Source organism: Lepidochelys kempii, chromosome 2 (assembly GCF_965140265.1).
Source record: "Lepidochelys kempii isolate rLepKem1 chromosome 2, rLepKem1.hap2, whole genome shotgun sequence".
In the NCBI taxonomy this organism is placed as follows: Eukaryota; Metazoa; Chordata; order Testudines; family Cheloniidae; genus Lepidochelys; species Lepidochelys kempii.
The window spans coordinates 106,221,434-106,240,335 of record NC_133257.1 but is presented as its reverse complement, the minus strand read 5'-3'; the positions used below and the strand labels follow the sequence as shown (position 1 = coordinate 106,240,335).

Genomic DNA, 18,902 nt, shown 5'->3' with positions numbered 1-18,902 from the left:
TGTAATCTAGTTCTGTACTAATTTCCTCCCATTTTCTAAATGATCAACATAAGTCACATTGCTTTGCACATGAAGGGGTGATTCGGCTTACCTTCCTTAACTGTAACAGAGAGTGTAGCTGTGCTGCTTAATTTCTGATAATCTTTCACTGTCAGTCGGAAGTGATAGGTACCAACCTGTAAACCAGTTACAGTTGCCACTGCTTTGTCAATGTTTCCCATTTGCACAGTGGTTGGACCACTGAAACAAAACACCACAGGAAAATAATCAGGACAAATTCTCCCCTTCGTGTCCCTCCGTCATTCAATCTATTTGTATTTGTAACCACAGTGTCTAAGCACTGACTGTACTGGAATTACACCAGGCATGAATTTGGCTCACAGAATTTGAATTTTTGTATCTGTTTTAGAGATAAACTAAGGGTACGTCTACAGTACGAAATTATTTCGAAATTATTCTATTTGAATTTTCGGAAGCTATTTTATACATTTGGTCTTCTGTGTCCCCACTAAAGCACATGAATTCGGCAGATTGTGAATTCTGGGTTAAGCTCCCAGTGCATGGTGGCGTAAAAACATTCTCGCGGGTGTTTCTGGGTGTGTGTCATCAGAAAGCTATGGCAGACAATCGTTTCGCGCCTTTTTGGCGTGCAGACACCATACTGCTTTCAGCAGACGGTGCACCGCTGCTCTTCTGCTACTATGAATCCACCTCTCCAACTCAACTCTACTTGGCCATCATGAACCGAGCAGCACAGCTTCCGCCACCAACTCTGCTCTCCCGCTATTGCTACGCTTCCGAGCTTCTCCATGTTGTCTGTCCTGGGCTCCCACCTCCGTGAAAGCCACAGAAGACAACCATTTTCCACTGTTGTTTGGCTACCATGAACCAAACAGCACAGCTTCCGCTGCCACTCTGCTCTCCTACATTAGGCGCCCTTTTTCCAGGATTATCTGTGCAGGCGCCATAGCCATGGAGCCCGATCAGATCTCCGCTGCAGTTTTGACCATTGTAAATACCTCGCGCGTTATCCAGCAGTATGTGCAGTACCTGCAAAACCAGGCAATGAAGCGACGACAGCACAATTACTATAGTGATGAGGACATGGACACAGACGGCACGGCATGTGGCGATTAGGAGATCATGGTGCTGTTGGGCCAGGTTCATGCTATGGAACGCCGATTGTGGGCCCAGGAAACAAGCACAGACTGGTGGGACTGCATAGTGTTGTGGGTATGGAATGATTCCCAGTGGCTGCAAAGCTTTCGCATGCGTAAGGCCACTTTCATGGAACTTTGTGAGTTGCTTTCCCCTGCCCTGAAGCACAGGAATACCAAGATGAGAGCTGCCCTGACAGTTGAGAAGTGAGTGGTGATATCCCTGTGGAAGCTTGCAACGCCCGACAGCTACTGGTCAGTCGGGAATCAGCTTGGAGTGGGCAAATCTACTGTGGGGGCTGCTGTGCTGCAAGTAGCCAATGCAATCATTGACCAGCTGCTATCAAGGGTAGTGACTTTGGGAAACGTGCAGACCATTGTGGATGGCTTTAATGCACTGGGGTTCCCTAACTGCGGTGGGGCGATAGACAGAATGCATATCCCTATCTTGGCCCGGGAACACCAGGGCGGCCAGTACATAAACCGCAATGGGTACTTTTCCATGGTGCTGGAAGCACTGGTGGATCACAAGGGACGTTTCACCAACATCAACGTGGGATGGCCGGGAAAGGTGCATGACTCTCGCATCTTCAGGAACTTTGGTCTGTTTCAAAAGCTGCAGGCAGGAACTTACTTCCCAGACCAGAAAATTACTGTTGGGGATATTGAAATGCCTGTAGTTATCCTCGGGGACCCAGCCTACCCCTTAACGCCATGGCTCATGAAGCCATACAGGCACCCTGGACAGTAATAAGGAGCAGTTCAACTATAGGCTGAACAAGTGCAGAATGGTGGTAGAATGTGCATTTGGATGTTTGAAAGCGCGCTGGCGCAGTTTACTGACTCGGTTAGATCTCAGCACAACCAGTATTCCAATTGTAATTGCTGCTTGTTGCGTGCTCCACAATATCTGTGAGAGTAAGGGGGAGATGTTTATGGCAGGGTGGGAGGTTGAGGCAACTCGCCTTGCGGCCAGTTTTGCACAGCCAGTCAACAGGGTGATTAGAAGAGCACAGCAGGGCGCGCTGCGCATCAGGGAAGCTTTGAAAGCCAGTTTCATGACTGGCCAGGGTACGGTGTGAGAGTTGTGTTTGTTTCTCTTCAAGTTACCTGCCCCCATATATATATTAAAGGAAATAAAGTCACAATTGTTTAAAAACCATTCTATATTATTTGTGGCACAAAACATTGAGAGAAATCAGAAGCTAGACGGGGAAGGGAGGTATTAGGTTAGGGGGGTGGAGGAGGAGGGAAGGACAAGTCCAGAAATGAAATAAAAATTTAGGATATGCCAGCTTTCTGCTGCTTGTGCGGGTCCCCGTAGCCTCCCCACCCCATGTTCTTGGGCGTCTGGGTGAGGACGCTATGGAACTTGGGGAGGAGGGAGAGCGGTTATTCAGGGGCTGCGACAGTAGTCTGTGGTCTTGCTGCCTTTCCCGCATTAGATCCACCATACAGCGGAGCATGTCAGTTTGCTTCCCCATGAGCTTGACCATAGCATCCTGCCTGCTGTCATCGCGCACGTCCCTCCTCTCTTCGTATTCATGTAACGCTTTACGTGACTCCGCAACAGTTTGCCTCCACACATTCAACTGGGCCCTATCAGTGCGGTAGGACTGCATGAGCTCGGCGAACATGTCGTCCGGAGTTCGTTTTTTCCGCCTTCTAATCTGGACCAGCCTCTGGGACGGAGTAGATAGGGGCTGCATTGAAACATTTGCACCTGCTGCAGGAGGAGAAAAACGGAGGGTAGTATTTTAAAAGATACATTTTAGAGAACAAAGGGAACACTGTTTCTCAGTGAAACAGGCAATTCATAGCACACAGCACATATTCTTTCTGTTCAAGGTCTCATTTTGCCTCTTATATTGAAGTGCCTGCCACTTTCGAGTGAGTAAGCCATCACATGCAGCCAGGCAACAGAATTCAGCTTGCAGGCAGCGGCCAGGCAACAGAATTCAGCTTGCAGGCAGCCTGCAGGCTGTCTCGGATGATCGCTTCACACAACACCCCCCCACACACACATACAGAGCGGGGCTCCGATGAAGCTCTGAGCAGGGAGGAGCCCTTTAAACTAAACGTGAACAGCCCAGTGTGGCTCCGATGAGGTTCTGAGAAGGGATGAGTCCTTTAAACGAAACGTGAACAGCCCAGCGCGGCTGGTTTTCCCCCCAACCCCAACTGCATGGCTCCGATCAAGCTCTCACTCACCAGAAGTGCCTCCAGGGTCATGGTCTGGGAGCATGCTTTGGGAGTAGGGGGAGGCTGTTGGCTCCAGCGTTAAGAAGAGTTTCTGGCTAGGGAGGAAAAACAGATTCCCCACTTGCCGCCTGTGCACTGTCCTCCTTCTCCTTCTCCTCCTCTTCGTCCTCCAATAACTCATCCTCCTCGCTCTGTGCAACTCCCCCCTTGCAGGTGTCCACGGACAGTGGTGGGGTAGTGGTGTCGTTTGCATGCAGCTCATGGTAGAAGCAGCATGTAAGGGGCTGTTACCCAGAGCGCCCGTTCGCCTCCCTGGCTTTTTGGTATGCTTGCCTGAGCTCCTTGATTTTTGTATGACACTGTTCTGTGTCCATGGAGTAGCCTCTTTCTGTCATGGCCCTGAAGACTTTAGCATACGTATTTGCGTTCCTTTTTTTGGAACGTAGTACTGCCATAACAGATTCATCTCCCCAACATGCAATGAGATCCAGTGCCTCCCGTTTGGACCATGCTGGAGTTTGTCTGCGAATCCAGGACTGTGTGGTCTCTTGAGATGGTGGACTGTGCATGGTTGCCTGTGATGGTGGACTGTGCTGATGGTGACCAAACAGGAAATTCAAAAGTTCCCAGGGCTTTTACTGCCTTCCTGGCTAGTGCATTGGAGTTCAGAGTGTTGTCCAGAGCTGTCACAAGGGAGCATTCTGGGATAGCTCCCGGAGGCCAATATCGTTGAATTGCATCCACCGTACCTGTAACCCGGAACTGAGATCTCAATTTTAGCACTACTCCACTTGCCGAGGTGGAGTACAGAAATCAGAGTAAAGAGCCCTTTACATCGAAAAAATTGGTTTGGTCGTGTGGATGGAACCAGTTTTATTTCGAGGTAACTTGGCTAATTCCGAAATAACGGCGTACTGTAGACCAGGCCTAAGGCATGCAGAGGTGCCCATGGTCACACATCAAGTCACGAGCAGGAAAAGAATCCAGGAATATTGATTCCCACTCTCCTGCTCTAAAATTTCAGCAACAATTATGGCCACATTTGCTGTAATCATAGGAGTTCCACACTGTCACTAAATATACTGAGTGTCAGCAAACCAGGTGTCTGCTGCGTCACAAGTGTGATAGCTGAATGGGTTCGTATCCGTTACTTTTTATTAAGTATCTGGTCACTTGCTACAGACAAATTCAATTACAAAATTTTGTAAAATTTTGTAAATCACTGTCCAAAGAGGTTAAAGTTAAAATACTTAAACATAAAAACAGTCCAGTCCAGTCTGTTGATGAAAGCCTGCACTTAAACATATAGGGGATTTAAGCTATCATTCAGTCCACTGTATTTACTGAGAAGTCTAGGAACATACAGGGGTAACTGTGTACATTACTGATATGCAAGCCTCTTGTTCACTTTTTAATGGGAGACATGAGAGTTCCTGCCATTCTTTTTACAAACCTTTGTTTGTACTAATCTGCCATGACTCATTACAAGACATAGGCAGAAATCTCACAGGCTTTCAAGTTGAATCTGACACTCCTGTAGGTCACTACCAGACATGCTGCTAATCCCCCTTAGCAGAATGGCACTTAGATGCAACAGCATAACATGGCACCAGGAAATCCAACACCTTTTTGCTTTCATATTTTGGTTGGAGGTGGGGAGGCAAAGGGACCCAGTATCCAAATGAGATCCTTCCTTTCTTCCCATTTTCTTCCTGGCTGTGTACAAACGGTGGTACTTTTTGTGAGAAAAGCTACTCAAATTTGTAAATGTTTGTAGGATCAGGGCTGGTTTACAGTGAAAGAAACAGTCTGAAGGGTTTTCCAGTCAACATTGTGGGTCATTAGTTTGCTCTGTTTAAACCTTTTACATATTCTCACTGCCATAAAGTTTCCATCCCATCCTCCACCAAGCAAAGCAGCATGTTTCCCAAAGTTATTCTTGGTCTTGCGTCTCCTTTATAATAGGGTTGGATACTCTTTCAGCCAAGCAATTGGACTAACCTCATTTTTACTAGATACCTGATATTTTCCCAGTGATAGAAAACAATGCCTTGGTCATCATGACTTTTGCTTCCGTCCAGCGTAGTGCTTTCTACTGGAAATGTTAATTCTTTATCTGGACCAGCCACCGCTACTGGAGGACTGTTATTTTCTGTAAAAATCATATTTAAAAATACAACTAATCAGTCACTGTGGAGGTTATCAATCACTGGGGCCATTTTTAATGAATACAGAGATTTAGATTTTATATGATAAGCTGCGCACATTTGCTCAAAGAATATGAAGGCAAGGATCCCACGGGTCTGGTTTATAAAAGAGTCTGCAAGATCCTCTAGGGTGTTAGTAAGTAGTTCTGCAGAAACCCTACAGTGGGACAGATTCTGTCTGGCATTTAAGGGGGTGCACAGAATGGGGCAGGGCATGTGGAGATCTCCCCCACCCCCCAGTGTCTTTTTTACAGTCACTTTTTCTGGCACAATCACACTTAAAGAGCTTTGCATCTTCTCATACACAACATTCAAAAATGCTTTGCCCCATCAGCATCGGGGTATTTTTTCCTACTTTATCTGTGTTCCACTTAATATGCTCCTAGTGGGCACGTGGGGTCAGATTCATCCAGCCCTGTGGAAATCCACCGACTTCCACCAACATGAATATGGCCCTTGATCATAAAAGAAAGAATCTTGAGCCAGATTTTAATCAGCAAAATGCTATTGACTTCAATGGAGTTATGCCAATTTACGCCAGCTGAGGATTTAATAAGGCAATGTGTTTCCTAGGATTCTTCTTTCAATCGCTGCTGTTACAGTTAGATCACAGTCATGATCCCATTTCCCAGGATATTGGCTCATCCTTAGATCACATTTCATGAGCAAAATTTTCATAGTGTCATGCTGTCCTCAATTTTAAAGGCACAGACATGGGCTGCATTTGGGATTTGTGTTCTTGATCACTGCAGTAAACAGCTATAGTAGAGCTTTACTGCACCATGGTCATCTGCATAGAACTCTGTACTCTCACGGTATGTCTACATGGCAATTAAAAACCTGCGGCTGGCCTGTGCCAGCCAACTAGGGCTCACGTGGCTCAGTCTATGGGGCTGTTTAATTCTGGTGCCAACATCTGGGCTCGGGCTACAACCCAGACTCTGGTACCCTCCCACCTCGCTGGGGCCTAGAGTCTGGCAAACTCATTACCCAGAGAAAACCTTCATGAAAATCTGATGAGACCTAGACCATTTGGAGTGTCCATCAGTCAGCTTCAAATCCAGAAGATAATTTGAAAGGGGACATCTTTGAAAATTCATAGTGCAATTTTCCAGCAACACTTATCAAGCAAGCCTATTGAGAATTCAAACCACAAAAGGAATCCTGAAGGTGAACTGCAGAGCAAAACAAAAATTGAATGAAGCACTGATTTATGTGCCGAATGACCTCACTAAGCGGGCTGGCTGTGCAAGAAATTCAGCACAGAACTGCATTTCAGCTTTCCAAAAATCAGTTAAAATGTACCTCTGTGCTGAATGCCTCATGCAGTCTGCTTAGTGGGAGCTTTCAGCACAGACGTGCTGTAGTCTATTTTTATTTTTTACTTTGCTGTTCACCTTTAAAAGAAAAAGCAAGAGAGTCTCTGATGCAGCCACCATTGGATACTCTGTCTGCCAGCTGAGAGATTCAGTGCAGAAGCAACTCAGGTAAGCAGGGCCTTCAAGAACAGCTATAATTATGATGCCGATGTATCAGCTACAAAGCTAAAGCTGTTTCCAGTCTACCTACCAGGCTGTACAATCACGGTGACCTCAGCTGTGGACCGCTGTCTCGCTGAGTCTGTAATAGTCAGCTGAAATGTATAATCTCCTTCCTGCATTGCAGACAACTGGAGGTATGGAGTCCGCACTCCCTAGTCATGAGGTAAAACAGAAGATTATAGGAGATGAAGAAAGAAAAATCAAAAGGTACAAAATGGTCTAAGCAATACAATTTGGTATAGTAGCCAACTAACAGTTTTAATTCATAACAACAACAAACATTTTGTCTGCTCAAATGTGTCTCAAGGGAAAAATAGATTTAAAAGCAAATTTCAGATACACTATTCAGACTCTCTTATGCAAACAGACTAGTCTTTCCTTTGTAGTCAAATTTAAATTTCTTATTTTGCTATAATTGCTGATTATTTTAAAAACAATAACAATGAACAACAATTTCTTGTGCAGCATATTTACATTCATAACTAACAAGTAAAATGATCATCATTATTATTATAACTTCTTTTGTTTCCTTGATGATATGTCTTTTTATTTAAACACAGCAAAGCTGTTTAAATGTAATATTTGTAAAAAGAACAGCTTCCTTCAGTTAATATGAACACGTAGTTGAACTAAAATGTCATTAAAATGAAAAAACAGATCTGATTGCATTCATATTGGGAAGATAATATAGGTTTATGAGGGCATCTATTTTATATCAATAAGACATCTTATAACATTATATTGTGTATTGTACATTGTCTTCTAGTGAAAATGTCAATAAAGAAAATATACAGAAGGACCAAATCCTGGGCCCACTGAAGTTAATATCACTAATATCATAACAAGTTATGTCACTGACTTTACCTCTAGGACCAAATCCTGATCCCACAAATTGCCCATCAGGTACTCTCTCATAATGCCCATCACACAATTAATAGTGTGGTAATCTGATATTTAAATATAAATGTGTAAAGGGCCCATTATAGCTCACGTCCCAACCACCATATTAATAAATGATCATTTGTGGCATCATAACAATGCACGCTGTAGCAAATTATGATGCACCACCACCTATGTCTTTGAATAAAGATGTCATTTAAAACTATCTAAAGTGTAATTTTTATTATCAATTAACCAGAGCTCATTTCTGTACTAAAAATCAGCTACTGGCAAATGCAACAGTCCTCACATCCTCAGCTTTGTAGCCATGAAGACTATTCCCAGTTCTTGAGCAGAAATTGTAACATGCCATTGCATTTGAGCATCAGATAATTGATGAGCCCATTAGACATATTGAGCCAGGGTCCCATTCACACAGGGGAGTTGCTTTGGGCTGTAATAACTCCCAGACCTATAGTTCCAAGTTGTACAGACACCTGCTTTCTCAGACTTCGAGCTTGTCAGCACAGTTTCTGTACCACTGTATCAATTTAGAAATCAATAATCGCTAAAATCAGTGCAACCTTCTATTATGAACAGTTTTAGCAGTAGAAAGCTGCTTATATGAATGGGAATAACTCAGTCCATGTTAAGGGTTTGTACCAATTTAATTATAATCCGTTTCTAAACTAATATAATTATAGTGGTACAAAACGAGTGTAGGCAAGCTCTGAAACATCCTCATTTTCAACATGGACAAACCCATCTATCCTACAAAAGTGGCTTCTGTGGTTCAGATGATCTGGGAATTAATTAAGTCAACTCACTGCAGAGTTAAGATCTGAGGCCTTGCAGAGTGCAAAAAAGCCCTGGATAATATTCATTAAAGTGAGTTCTTAAAAGGGAAAACAGCCATAAAAATTAATAGAGTAAATTGGCTTAACTTTAATATGACTGCACAATTTTACTGAGAGCGGAAGATACTGTTATGATGAATGTTGAGGACTGAAGCTGATGGATCTAAAAGCTGCCTTCCATTCATGACAAATGTAATAAGCAGTTAAGCTGCTTTTTGGAGTAAGAGAGGGGAAACAACAGGAGCCACCACCCAAATGATAGGCATATCAGGCTGGTCAGAAGCTGATCTATCTAGGTGGAGGGATTTCACTGGGGACTGAATGAAAACATAGGGAGCTAGGTATTGTTTGGGTACTGCCCTTTCTCTCTGTGGGAGAAGTAGCCAGCCAGGGAAGCACTGGTAATGTGTGTCAGAAACCATGATGGGGACGGAGCAAGACCATAGCTGGAGCAGGACTAGCACCAGGGCTGGAGCAAGACAATGCTGGAGCAGTCTAAGGCAGGTAGGGGAGAGTTCTCAACCTGGAGTGACATTGAGCAGACTGAGCTACTGTTCCTCCTCTGAGGCATATATACCTGCCCTGAAAGCCACCAGACCAGTTCCTGGCTTGTGGACTGGCTGGAGCCTAGCAACGGAATGACTCATCAGTGCATGTGGCTTAATCAAACTCTAGTTCAGGGATGACTCATCACCTTACAATGTGGCCCTGAAAGAAAGCCAAGTGAGAGCTTTTGGAGCAGAGTGCTGGCTGGAAAGAGGTTTGGAAATGTGAACAAAGAAACTGCCCTCTGATCTGTTCCTATTGTGTTCAGGGAAACAGGATTGCGTGTATATTCTTTGTACATAAACGGGATTGAGTCAAAGAAATACTTGACCCCACCATCAATTTCTCCTCCTAATGGAAACAACTTGCAAGACTTTGAATGCTTGAGTCAGAAGGGATAATGCTGCTGTTAACAGCTGGATCCAAGGAGAGAAACTGAAAGTTGGTATTCCTGTTCAACCAAGAGCGAACAAATAATGAAGCTGCTCACAGAAATCAAAGTTGGCCAAAATAAATTAAAACAACACCAAAGGGAATGAAAACAAGATCTACAGATTCTAAAAAGAATTTAATACAAGAACTGCATACTTTGCAAAGGTCAAAAGGGGTAACCATACATTTTAAATAACAACTAGCAAACGTGGTGACAATTTCTAGGTATTTATTTGCTCAAATTAGAAACAAAAGATAAATCAAGCTTTTGATATTAAACAAGAAGTAAGCTTACCTGCATTGCTACTACTTTGCCTTTACTTTTGGAGCTAAGCGACCACTCGTAGCTGACAATCTCATGATCATCACTGCTCTGGTTTCCATTCAGTGTGATGAAGTTTTGAGGCAAAGTTATTGCCTGATTTGGTCCTGTGTTGGCAATGGGTGGGTAATCCACTGGTTTGTTGACTGTCAGAGATGCAATTGTGGAGTTCACTGCTCCATCTGAATCAATTACTGTTAACCTACAGGAGGAAGGAGGATATTGAAAATCCATTAGTTTGGATTTCTGCCAAGTTCAGATGCCCATGTTTCTCCTGCAACAGGAGATGGCAAAAATAACACCTAAAACAAAGCAAAGTCAAGAGCACTTTCCTACCCTAAGGTAAAAGTGTTTCTAATGTGATGAACTGCTACAAAGGAAATCCAGATTCCTATACTCAGGTCTCAGGAAAATGATAAGGAAACGATTTCCAAACACTGCCTTGCACGATACTGAAAATATACCTGAAATTTTTAAAAACTCCCCCCATTCTGGGGTACAGGTGAAATTTTGACTCCATTTAAATCAATGGCAAAGCTCCCACTGACTTCAACAGAGCCAATATTTCATCCCCAGTCCCAAATTCCTAACAACACTTACTGAGTAAGAACCCAACAATTTAGCTCTCCATCTGAAATGTATTAATTCCTGTTAATAACTGAAGAAAAGATTGTTTGAGAAGTTCTGAAATTAGATACCAGACACAGCAGAGGTGATGTAATTAACATTCATAGTGTCCTCTTTTTCCTTTGTGGAACTAAAATTATTTACTTTAGTGGGATTTAGCAGCATCCAAAATTTTTGAAGACAATGTCAATGGAGGCTAAGTCACAATACCAAAACAATTAAGTTATATTACTGCTAACAATAAACAAAATGGAAATCCCATTATACTTTAAATTGAGATATAAATCTACAAGTGAATGAAATTCTGAGGGAAAGCTACCTGGTTTAGGTACTTATACTGTGCTCCTCATTGTGGTATCAGAACACATCTTTAACTGAGCTCAGTTGTGCCTAATGTACATAACGGAACACTTGGAGGGAGTGCACTTTGAAGCTTTCCACAAAATTCGACAAACCAGTATAAAGCGATTTTATCATAAGAGGAAGGATAGTTTTGCAGTGAAAGCAAAAGGACCAGAAGGTAGGTGCTCGGAGTTCCATTCCCAGTTTTGCGACAGATTGCCTTTGTAACCTTGGACAAGTCACTTTAATGTCTCTGAACTTCAGTTTCCCTACCTGTACACGGGTATAATAAATGGTCACCTGACATAGGTCTTTTGAGACTTAATTCATTATTGTATGAAGAGCACTTTAAGATCCTTGCTCGGAAGGCATTCTAGAAGCATCCCCAATATGGGCAACGGGTCAATTTTCGGTCTCATTTACACCATTGTGAATATGGAGTAACTCATGAAGTCATTAGAGCAGCTCAAGACTTACGTCTGTATAACTGAGAACACAATATGGACCTATATGTCAAAGCAAGTATTAGCACACAAAACTCGCACAGAGCACCACACTTTACACACATGTATGTGAACTCTCTAAGTTCCAACACCTCAATGATGTTATGTTATTAAGCAATTTCATAACAATTGATTTTATATCAAATTTAGGGCTCACTTTAGCAGGCAAATCACCTGTTGAAGTCTGTGACAGTCCTGCCTATAAAGGGCGTGCAAGATTGGGCCCTAAACTAGAAGTTGCTAGAAAATGGAGAATTTATCATACTGAACAAGCACTCAGAATTACAATGGCAATCTCTGCTTTTGCACAGAAACCTGGATTGGCTCCAGTTTCAGCAGGCTATGCTGGAAGTCAAATGGTAACAGTGAAAAGGTTTTACTGAAGAAGTTAATGATTCTTGCAATATTGACTCACCAGAGTGCTTTGCAGTGATCAGTCTCCTAATCCCATCCTGTCTACAGTTAGTTCTAGAGCATGACTACAACAGTTGACTACATACTGAAACCAAGGACACTTTTCCAACTTGTGGAATGAAAAATAATGAAATGAAAATAGTCTCTCCTCAATTATAGAAAACATTGCGGAGGGTGGGGGTTGGGGTTGAGATTCTGATATATCATTTTACATAACACCACGCTGCAAAGCAAGTTTTGATTTGCTGCAACATGTCAGTCTTGTGAAATCCATGTAAGTGTTTCTGCATTATCCTACTCCCTCAGATTCTGCAACAAGCTAAACTTAGGGGTACAATTTGCCAAAGCCATAGCCCTCTGTTTGAGGAGGCAAACATCACCACAAAGAATATTGTTTATTTGTATTACCATAGCACCTAAGAGCTCTAGTCATGGACCAGAAACCCAGTGTGCCAGGCACTGTACAAACAGAACAAAAAGATGGTCCCTGCTCCAAAGGACATACAAAAAGAAAAAAAATCTTGAACTGAAATCATGATGTGAGGCTTGAAACACAGGAGGAGGGAAAGCACCTCACTTACCGGAAAGTGTAATTTCCAGGAACAAGGTTAGACAAGTGCAAAACAGGCGTGTCAGCTGATGCCTTCTGTTCTCGCAAGGGACCTTTAATTTCCTCCCAGTGGTAACTCAGTATCTTAGTGTCATCTCTACTTTCTATACCAAGTAAAGAAAAATACCAGAGTCTGGTATTAACACCATGAATATTAAAAACCTCTCATACTAAGAAACTTTAATTGGTTTTCTATATTTATCTTTTCAGACATGTTCACACACACAAATGCACAGAGCAATCTCAATTTGCTGACAGTTATTAAACCACAACATCTGACCCACAGCAGTATTTCCCTATACTTAAATAAAGATAGCTCCTGGTTATGTTGAGGTAAACGTTGATTTTTTTAAATGGCAGCAAGTCTATAAATATGTAATTGTATAATATGGCAATTACATTGAGAAGGGGGTATATTTAGCTTCCTTATTCCATTTTAAAAAGGAAAAAAATCATGAAAGGATATATTATACCAAAAGACCATAGGTAATTCCACTCCAGCACTTAAGGTAGCTATCTATTTAGACCTCAATCATGCTTAATTTTAAAATATGCGAGTAGTTCAAGTGGCTTTTTTGTGTTCAATGAGACTACTTGTGCACGTAAAGTTAAGCACATCTGTAAGTGTTTGCATGATTGGGGCCCAAGGGTTGGCGATTAAATAACACCAATAAAAACAGAAAGAACAGCTCAGATGATGATGAAGAGCGATATTCAACACAACACAGAGACAAAGCAGAAGGAACAAAGACAGGCAGGAGCCTTTAGAAAGCTTAACTCAATACTACAGCTGTGAAGAGTAGGAACAGCTAGAAAAGCAGTTGTAGAAGAGGTCTCAGCATCGCCTATGTCACATGGAGAGATTTCCATACTGGCCCTGAACAGATTGGCATGAAGGATGACAATGGGAACTGGAGGAAGGACAGGCTATGAGATTAGTATGTCTGTGGATCCAGTGGCTCCCAACACACTGCTCAAGTGGAGAAGCAGCTGAGGGGGCTGCACCAGAGCCCTGCACCCTGGCCCCAAATTGGAGGATGACTTTCATCTTCCCAACCTCCCCATACAACTTGATTATGTGAAGTCTGATTGACTGAGCTTTCTGTAGGTGAAGAGAGTAGAAGGAAAGAAAAAGAGTGAGAGCTCAAGAATGGATTATTCCATAACGAACTTCATTCAGCCTCACATTTTATACACATTCAGCCTGATTATCTCCTGCCATGCTCCTTGTTTAGACATACATGCCCTGATTCAGCAAGGTACTTAAACACATGTCTAACTTTAACCACATGAGTAGTTCCATCGACTTCAGTGGGACCATTCACATGCTTGAAGTTGGGCATGTCTTACATACCTAGGTGAATCAGGAGCTTATCCCTATGCAAAGTGAACGTAAAACACTACCACCAGGAAGAGTGACTTGATAGCATTCCCCACTCACATTCCCAGGCATAAATGACTGCAAAGTGGTGGAGAATCAAGGCCAAACTATATGGCCATGTTGCTTTCCACTTGAAAATGGATCCAGAGAGAGAAGCTTTCATATTTAAAAAAAATAAAAGGTAAACAAACACTAGAACGGAAACGATGGGGCTCAAATTTCCTGACAAACATCATAACCAAGTGTTGCTTCATCAATAGGACACAGATAGAGGATGTAATGTTATAAGCATATAGTACCGAGGCTCTTATATGATAAGTAGGAGATGGTGCTAATAAACTAAATGTACCATCCATACGAAACAACATTACAATTCTATATAAGGATTATAGTATAAAAACAAAGAGTTGTCCAGTACATACGACTGCCATCAATGAAGGTAGAAGTTGTAGGCAAAGACACCTCCTGTGCGTTGGGGGAAGCAACTGCTATGGGTGGTTGGTTTACTCTGACTGCTGTGTGAAAGAGAGGAACAGAAAACTCTTGTTTAAAGAAGACCTGCATAGAACTCTATTCTGCTGAGAGAGCTATCTGCCAGAACGATAGACAAATCAACATCCAACCAGTGAGCAGGAAGATTAATGCTTAGGCAGTGGGGAAAATAATGGAGGTTGTGTGTGAAATCAGATAGATTGTTAGGTGGAAAGTTTCTATTATTTTCTATGGTAAGAAGCTAAAGAACAGCACTTAAAACTTCTTTTCTTAAAGAACTATGAGCTAGATAATTAAACAGGAGGAAACTGATCAGCTTTGCTCAATATATTGTCTAACACTACGAGAAAATTGATTTCCTGCAAAGTTTGAGAGCTGCAATGCAGTTAGCTGGATACATGAAGTAATCCATGCAGTTTTGGAGCCACACTGCAGGTCTGTAAAACAGCAGTCCCGCTAACCTTAAATTTTAGGATCCAGAGTGTGAGTGATTAGGGAGAAAGAATGATATGCTCAAATACCACTACTGGTCCAGATCCTTAGCCCAGGTGAAGTCCCCCTTGTGCCACTCTAGCAACACAAAGTGGATTTAAGGCCACCCCATTGGAGTATCTAGGAATTTCCCTGATGTCATAAAGCTAGCACAGGCAGCTCTGGAACACCTGCTGTACCTTCTGGGGCACTGTAGGGCAGGGCAGGGGAAAGGATGTTAGGTCAGAGTGCACTGTGCTCCAGCAGTCCTAGGCTGGAGACTATTCCAAATGGCCGAAGTTCAGTCAGTGCTGTGGCTGCTTTAACTTGTGAAAGGGGCCAGTTCAGCACCGAACAGCTGGGGGGGGAGGGGGTGTATAGGGAGACAGACAGGTGAAATACTGCCCCTCCCCATAGGTGCATGGAGCTCTGGAACAGCTTGGGATTCCGCACACGGCACTTAATTTAATTTAGAAAAAATTCCCTGAAGAAATGTGTGGTACTGAATACCAATGTGTGTGTGTGGTTAGGCAACTAGTGATTCTTTTAAACCACTAATGAAGCTTTTAAAAAAAGGTGGCAAACGAGCCCTTGTGTTGAAAAATTTAGCTACTATTCCGGCAAACTGATTTACCTGGTTTGACAGTGACATTTACAAATCCTTCTCCGAATCCGTTTTCACCAGAAACAGTCACTTTGAAGGCATAGAGGCCTACTGAGAGCTGAAGCACAGAAAAGAGTGTTTCCAGTTAAAGGCAGGAATTTCACAGAGATCATCTGAACATTTAAAGATTTGCCTGTCAGACTGTAAACAAGCAACTTGAAATCCAGGGCTCCATCTATAAAGGCATGCACAAAGCGTGCTGGTCATTGCCCAGTGGTGGGGATTGAGAAGAAGCCACTTAAGACACATTTACTTTGCCCTAAAAAGCAGTTCTCAACCAGGGGTCCAAGGGCTTCTGGGGGCCCACGAGCAGATTTCAAGGGGTCCGCCATGCAGCACCGGCATTAGACTCTTTGGGATCCAGGGCAGAAAGCCAAAGCCCCGCCATCCAGGGCTGAAGCCAAAGCCTGCACAATTTAGCTTCACAGGGTCCCTTGTGGTGTAGGGTCCAAGACAGTTGCCCTGCTTGCTACTTCCTAATGCTGGCCCTGGCTTTGATGTGCAGAAAACCAGTTGTTGTGGCACAAGTGCGCCGTGTGTTTTTAACGGCATGTTGGGGTGGCCTCAGAAAGAAAAAGGTTGAGAACCTGTCCTAAAAGATCATCAGACTCCTCTGAAAAACTTGATATGCCTAGTGAAGACACTGACATGGGCAGAGAAAACAAGGGAGCCTTGACAGTCAGTAAAACAAGAATAAACTTCTCTGTGATGCATAACATATACATTAGAAGGACCGGAGGTCCCATTTCACTCTAACGCTATAGCTCACCAACTTTTTCTTTCTGTTCAGGAATGTTAGGACAGATCCCCAGCTGATGTAAACTGAACACGTAACAGCTCCACGGTCTTCAGCAGAGCTCTGCTGATTCACATTAGCTGAGGATGTAGCCTTTTAGCTAGCCGGTAGACTTGACTTATAAACCAGCAATCCCAGAGCCGATCTGATAACATGCTGAGGGAAGCACAACTGAAGTATTCGTAACAAATCAAAGATGCCTCCAGTGCAGACCGCAAAATGTCATGCAGCAATTATGGGAGTGTAGTGGGACTAAACTACGTCTTGCTTACTTGAGAGAGTTTCAGTGTCCGTGTGCGCTTGCGCTCCATTTCACCCTCATAGTCAGCAGGGTGACTGATCAAGCTCCATTCATAGCTGTAGGCTGTTTCTGGGCGTGAAAAAATGGTACAATTATTAGCCTTGCCTTCAATATAAACAACTATACAGACACATGGGGAAAAAATGAAATGAGGCTGAATGTCTACAATGCAAAATAGTCAGAAACAATGACTTAATAAAAATATAAGAACCACATACTGGGTCAGATCAATGATCCACTTAGCCCAGTATTCTGTCTTCAGACAGTGGCCAATGCCAGATGCTTCAGAGGTTATGAACCGAACAGGGCAATTATCGAGAGATCCATCCACTGTCATCCTGTCCCAGCTTCTGGAACTCAGAGGCACAGGGGCACCGAGAGCATGGGGCTGCATCCCTGACCATCTTAGCTAATAGCCATGGATGGACCTCTCCTCCATGAACTTATCTAGCTCTTTTTTGAACTCAGTTATGCTTTTGGACTTCACAACATCCCCTGGCAATGAGTTTCACAGGTTGACTGTGTGTTGCACAAAGAAGTACTTCCTTTTGTTTTAAACCTGCTGCCTATTAATTTCATTGAGTGACCCCTGGTTCTTGTGTTATGTAAAGGGGATAAATAACACTTCCCTATTCGCTTTCTCCCCTCCAGTCACCATGTTATAGGCCTCTCCCATATCCCCCTTTAGTTGTCTCTTTCTGAGCTGAACAATCCCAGTCTTTTTTACTTCACCTCATATGGAAGCTGTTCCATGCCCCTAATCAATTTTGTTGCCTTTACAAAAGGTTGTATTTGCTAGTTATGAATATGCTGTCTGTATGTGTGCATCATTTTTGTATTTGAAGTTATGAATATTGGATATGTACTTGTATCGCAATGTGTTTGATTCTAAGTAGCATCAGTGAAGCATTTGTTCAGCTTCTTGAGAAAGGACTATTCTGAGTAAGTGCCCAACCAAGAAACACTTAACTGACAATGGACTTTGGGAGACGCCAGTCCACATCTGAGCTTTCCTGGGAACATTCAAACTAACATGTAAACAATGGCATCAACCTGCAAAAACCTGAATCATTCATGGACATGTGACTTGCCCAAGTGGCTACAAACTCCATCTTGTTGCTGTGATTTTGCACAGAAGAACAAAGGGGTTTCTGCCCACAAGAGGAAGAATATAAAAGGCCCTGGAAGCCTCTCCATTTTGTCTTCAGCTGGCTCAAGAGATGGTCTCTCCACCCCAAAGAGATGCATGAAAGAAACTGGAACAAAAGTCTGTAACTACGGGGTGTGAGTAACTGCTGGACCCAGGCCATAAGCCACAACGTTGGTCTGAAAAGGATTGGGCCCAGACTAGGAAGGCGTCTAGTCTATGAAAGAAGCTTACTGGGACATCTCTAAGGGTGAGATTTACCTGTATTCAGTTTCCTAATGTATTAGGCTTAGACTCGTGTGTTTTGTCTTATTTTGCTAGGTAACTTACTTTGTTCTGTCTGTTATTACTTGGAATAACTTACATCCTACTTTTTATACTTAATAAAATCACTTGTGCTTATTAACTAACCGAGAGTAAGTAATTAATACCTGAGAGAAAACAGCTGTGCATATCTATCAGTGCTACAGAGGGCGGACAACTTATGAGTTTACCCTGTATAAACTTTATACAGAGTAAAATGGATTTATTTGGGGTTTAGGCTCCCAGAAAGACTGAATACTGGGTGCTGGGAAAGTCCTTGTTACCTGAAAAACCCCTGGACTAAGTGAATCTTAGTTTCTGTGCACTGCAGGGGGCGTGGCCCAACCTCTTGGTCTGTGCTGTAGACAACTGGAGTGTCTAGCTCAGCAAGACGGGAGTGGAGGGAAGCCTTCTCTGGCATAGGGTTTTTTTCCCAGTGGTATCCCAGCACATCTAGTGACAGTCTTGAGGGAGTACCTGTCATCCAACCCGTCACAGTATCATCTGCAAATTTTGACACCTCACTGCTTACCCCTTTTTCCAGATCATTTATGAATATGTTGAACAGCACCGGTACCAGCTCAAATCCGTCTGGGACCCTGCTATTTACTTCTCTCCCCTATGAAAACTTCTGATGTTTGAGTCTGTGATCTGAATCACTGCTCCATATAGTATGCGTCAAGTTGCTGCAACATGCTGTAACTCAGT

General features: G+C 43.0%; 1 protein-coding gene across 9 annotated transcripts in view; it reads right to left on the bottom strand.

Moving 5' to 3' along the window:
• Positions 1 to 18,902, bottom strand: part of KIAA0319 (KIAA0319 ortholog) — an 83,898-nt gene that overhangs the window by 26,074 nt on the left and 38,922 nt on the right. For 6 of the 9 annotated variants that reach the window (XM_073331872.1, XM_073331874.1, XM_073331866.1 and 3 more), the window contains 8 exons: positions 16,716 to 16,813; positions 15,618 to 15,705; positions 14,443 to 14,535; positions 12,611 to 12,743; positions 10,117 to 10,345; positions 7,136 to 7,259; positions 5,361 to 5,511; positions 92 to 240 (listed from right to left, as the gene is read on the bottom strand). In XM_073331872.1, coding sequence (XP_073187973.1) covers positions 92 to 240; positions 5,361 to 5,511; positions 7,136 to 7,259; positions 10,117 to 10,345; positions 12,611 to 12,743; positions 14,443 to 14,535; positions 15,618 to 15,705; positions 16,716 to 16,813 — 1,065 coding nt within the window. The remainder of the gene's footprint in view (positions 1 to 91; positions 241 to 5,360; positions 5,512 to 7,135; positions 7,260 to 10,116; positions 10,346 to 12,610; positions 12,744 to 14,442; positions 14,536 to 15,617; positions 15,706 to 16,715; positions 16,814 to 18,902) is intronic. The other 3 variants (XM_073331867.1, XM_073331870.1, XM_073331871.1) reach the window with 2 other exon arrangements.